This window comes from Mycteria americana, unplaced genomic scaffold, assembly GCF_035582795.1.
Source record: "Mycteria americana isolate JAX WOST 10 ecotype Jacksonville Zoo and Gardens unplaced genomic scaffold, USCA_MyAme_1.0 Scaffold_219, whole genome shotgun sequence".
Classification (NCBI taxonomy): domain Eukaryota; kingdom Metazoa; phylum Chordata; class Aves; order Ciconiiformes; family Ciconiidae; genus Mycteria; species Mycteria americana.
The window spans coordinates 31,239-35,757 of NW_027445559.1; the positions used below are offsets into that span (position 1 = coordinate 31,239).

A 4,519-nucleotide genomic window follows, 5' to 3' on the forward strand; every position below is an offset into this window, starting at 1 on the left:
CACAGTGACACCCGTGGACACACACGGTGACACCCGTGGGACACGTGTCCAGGCACGGTGACACCCGTGGACACACACGGTGACACCCAGGGGACACATGTCCAGGCACGGTGACACCCGTGGACACACGGTGACACCCAGAGGACACGTGTCCAGGCATGGTGACACCCGTGGCCACACACGGTGACACCCGTGGCCACACAGTGACACCCGTGGACACACGGTGACACCCAGGGGACACGTGTCCAGGCACGGTGACACCCGTGGACACACCCGGTGACACCCGTGGACACACACGGTGACACCCAGGGGACACGTGTCCAGGCACGGTGACGCCCGTGGCCACACCCGGTGACCCCCGTGGCCACACCCGGCCACACCCGGGTGACCCCGTCCCCGCGTGGGGACACCCGCCGCGCCGAGCACCGCGCCCGGCGGACCCCGCGCTCCCCCCCTCCCTCCCGGAACGATGGCGCCGCCCACACGGGGCCGCTCCCGCGCTCGGTGCTCCCCAGGCGCGCTCAGCCATTGGCCGGCGCGACGAGCTCGACGGGCCTCCCATTGGCTGGCTCGGCGAGAGGGGCGGGGACCTCCCCGCCGGCCTATATAAACCCGCGCTGGCGGGCGCCCCCCTCCTTTCCGCCACCGCGGCCGCCGCGGAGCTGAGGTGAGGCCGGGCCCGGCAGACCGGGACCGCGACCGGGGCCGGGTCGGGGCTCAGGCCGGTTCCCCCGGCGAACCGGGACCGGGGGCAGCGGCGGCGGCGGCGAGGCCCGGGCCAGGCAGCGGCCTTGTGCGGGACCTCCAGCCGCTCTGCGCATGTGCGGGGAACATGGCGTGGCCGCCATAGCGCATGCGCTGGGCCCCTCTGGGGCCGCCGCGGCGCATGCGTGCGGCGCAGAGGTTCAGCGCCCCCGGGCCGCATGCCGACCCGCGCATGCGCAGAGCGGAGGGGGCCGACACGTGTTGTGTTGGGTTTGGGGGGGGGGGGGGGCCCCTCGTTTTGGGGGGGTCCCCGGCCCTTGGGGGGGGTCCCAGCCCATGACACCACCCCAGGGGGGGATTTGGGGTCCCCTGGATCCTCACGGGGCTTTGGGGGGGGGGTCCCAGCCCATGACATCACCCCAGGGGGGGATTTGGGGGGGCCCAGGACCCCCATGGCAGCTGGGGGGGGGGGGGGGGGTCGCACCCCACAGCGTTGCCGTGAGGAGCCAGTTCGGGGGTGATCAGACCCCCCCCCGGCTATGGGGGGGCTGGAGCCCATCACCGCTTCAGGCCTTACAGCCCCCCCCAAACCACCGCCCCCCTCAGTAAGGGGCCAGCAGACCCCCCCCAGGTAATTTTGGGGGGGGGTCGACACACGCTCAGTTGTGGGCAGCTGCTTCCAGCACAAATGGGGGGGCCTCAACTTCGCGGGGGGGCCCAATTCCTTCTTGGGGTGACTGTCCCTCATTTAGGAAGCCCCTTTTTTGGGGGGAGCCCCAAGAGCAGGGCTGACCCCCTAAATCTGCTCCCCCCCCTCGAAAAAAAAAAAAGCCCCCCGCCATGCCGGTCGCCCGGAGCTGGGTTTGCCGAAAAACCTACGTCACCCCTCGCCGTCCCTTCGAGAAATCCCGCCTCGACCAGGAGCTGAAGCTCATCGGTGAGTTTGGGGGGGCACCAGGGGATTGAGGGGGGTTGGGGGGCCCCCCTGACCCCCCCCCCCTTTTCCCAGGGGAGTATGGGCTGCGGAACAAGCGGGAGGTCTGGCGGGTCAAGTTCACCCTGGCCAAGATCCGGAAGGCGGCGCGGGAGCTGCTCACCCTCGACGAGAAGGACCCGCGGCGCCTCTTCGAGGGTGAGTTTGGGGGCACCCCCTTTCTCCCTGCCTAGGGACCCCCCTTTTCCCTCCCTGGCTCCCCCTTTTCCTGCTACCTTTGTTTCCCTGCCTTTTTCCTGCCTTTTCCCCCCTTTTTCCTGCCTTTTCCCCCCTTTTTCCTGCCTTTTCCCCCTTTTTCCTGCCTTTTCCCCCCTTTTTCCTGCCTTTTCCCCCCTTTTTCCTGCCTTTTCCCCCCCCTCTTTCCTCCTTTTTCCCCCCCTTTATCCTCCTTTCCCCCCCTTTCCTGATTTCTCTCTCTTTTTTTTCCTGGTTTCTCCCCCTTTTTTCATTTCCTGTTCCCCCCCTTTTTCCCGTTTCGCCCCATCTCATGCCTTTTTTCTCCGTTTCCCCCCATTCCCCCCCGTGTTTTCCCCATTCCCCCCCTACTTATCCCTCATGACTCCCCCACTTCCCCATTCCCCCTGCCTTCCCCCCCCACTTCCCCCATCGTTTCCCCATCCCCCCGCTTCCCCCCCATTTCCCCATCCCCCCCACGTCTCCCCCCATTTCCCCATTCCTCCCCGCCTTTCCCCCACATTCTTCCCCATGTTCCCCCCCGTTTCCCCATTCCCCCCCACTACTTCCCCCCGTTTCCCCATTCCTCCCCCACTTCCCCATCCCCCCCCACCTTCCCCCCTGCCTTTCCCCCTCCCATCTCCCCCCACTTCCCCATTCCCCTTCCCCCCCCATTCCTCCCGTTCCCCTCCCACCTTTCCCCATTCCCCCCTGCCTTTCCCCCCGTCGTTTCCCATCCCGCCCCCACTTCCCCCCCACTTCCCCCCCACTTCCCCCCACTTCCCCCCCACTTCCCCCCCACTTCCCCCTCCCCTTCCCCCTGTTCCTCTCCCACCTTTCCCCTTTCCCCCCTGCCTTTCCCCCCTGCCTTTCCCCCTCCCCCCCCACTTCCCCCCCCCACTTCCCCATCTCCCCCCATTTCCCCACTCCCCCTCCCCTCATTCCCCCCCGTTCCCCTCCCACCTTTCCCCATTCCCTCCCACCCCCCACTTCCCCCCCCACTTCCCCATCTCCCCGCCTTCCCCCCTCCCCTCATTCCCCCCCCGTTCCCCTCTCACCTTTCCCCACTTCCCCCCCTTCCCCCCCCCACTTCCCCCCTCCCATCTCCCCCATTTCCCCATTCCCCCTCCCCTCATTCCCCCCCGTTCCCCTCCCGCCTTTCCCCATTCCCCCCCACCTTCCCCCCCCTTTCCCCATCCCACCCCCCACTTCCCCCCCCACTTCCCCATCCCCCCTGCCTTCCCCCCCTCCCATCTCCCCCCATTTCCCCATTCCCCCTCCCCTCATTCCCCCCCGTTCCCCCCCCCACTTCCCCATCCCCCCCCACCTTCCCCCCTCCCATCTCCCCCCATTTCCCCATCCCCCCTCCCCTCATTCCCCCCGTTCCCCTCCCACCTTTCCCCATTCCCCCCCACCTTCCCCCCCGCCCTTTCCCCCTCCCGCCCCCCACTTCCCCCCCCGTTTCCCCCCCCCAGGAAACGCGCTGCTGCGGCGCCTGGTGCGCATCGGGGTGCTGGACGAGGGGAAGATGAAGCTCGATTACATCCTGGGGCTGAAGATCGAGGATTTCCTCGAGCGCCGGCTCCAGACCCAGGTCTTCAAGCTGGGCCTGGCCAAGTCCATCCACCACGCCCGCGTCCTCATTCCGCCAGCGCCACATCCGGTAGGGGCCCCCCCCCCAAAAAACCCCCCCACACACCCCCCCTCCCCACACATCGTGAGACCCCCCCACCGGCAGCCCCAGGGGGGCCCCCCCGGCGAGGTCGGCAAGGCTCACTGCGGCTCCGCCGTACACCTTGCGAAGGGGACGGGGTCCACGCGCAGGTAAAACCCCCCCCCCCTCCCCCCTTTTTCAAATTTGGGGGGGTCGCACGCTGCCAGAGCCCCCCCCAAAAAAAGTTTTTTGGGGGGGCTCATCTGGCTCTGCACCCCCACCTCTTTCTCCAGCCCCCCCCCCCCCCAAGTCTCACAGCAGCCAGGCACCCCACAAAGGGGCTGGGGTCTGCGCCCAGGTGACCCCCCCTTAAATTGGGGGGGGCTTCCCTTAAATTGGGGGGGCTTCCCTTAAATTTTGGGGTGCCCCCCGGCTTTCTTGGATATTGGGGACCCCCTCAGCCCCCCTCTTTTTTGGGGGTACACTCAGGTGTTTCCCCCTCCCTATACAGGAGCTGGGTTCCCCAGGGCAGGGTCTCCCCGCAGTGGGGTCGGGGTGCCTGGGGGGTACGAGGGGGGGGAATTTTGGGGTGCTGACCCCCCGTATTTTTGGGGTGCTGACCCCCCCGTATTTTTGGGGGTGCCCCCCAGGGTGCAGAAGCAGGTGGTGAACATCTCCCCCCATTCTCCAGCCCCCCAAGTCCGCCTGCAGCCAGACACCCCGCAAAGGGGCTGGGGTCTGTACCCAAGTGCCCCCCCCCTTAAATTTTGGGGTGCCCCCTTAAATCTTGGGGGGCTCCCCTCAAATCTTGGGGGCCCCCCTTAAATTTGGGGGGGCCCTTTAACTGTGGGGACCCCCTTTTTTTGGGGTACACTCTTCACAGCCGCTGCCCTCTCCCCATTTAGGAGCCGTTTCCAGGGCAGGGTCTCCCCGCAGTGGGGTCGGGGGGTACTGGAGGGGGGGGGGGGGGGGGGGGATTTTTTTGGGGGTGC

At 67.6% G+C, this 4,519-nt stretch overlaps 1 protein-coding gene across 1 annotated transcript; it reads left to right on the top strand.

Annotated features, from left to right (window-relative positions):
• Nucleotides 1-557: 557 nt before the first annotated feature.
• RPS9 (ribosomal protein S9) lies at nucleotides 558-4,367 on the top strand. Its single transcript, XM_075489603.1, is given in 6 exon segments — nucleotides 558-667; nucleotides 1,537-1,642; nucleotides 1,715-1,837; nucleotides 3,349-3,518; nucleotides 3,520-3,536; nucleotides 4,178-4,367. Coding segments are annotated over 5 exon segments (582 nt in total). The 5' UTR covers nucleotides 558-667; nucleotides 1,537-1,545; the 3' UTR covers nucleotides 4,353-4,367.
• Nucleotides 4,368-4,519: the final 152 nt, after the last annotated feature.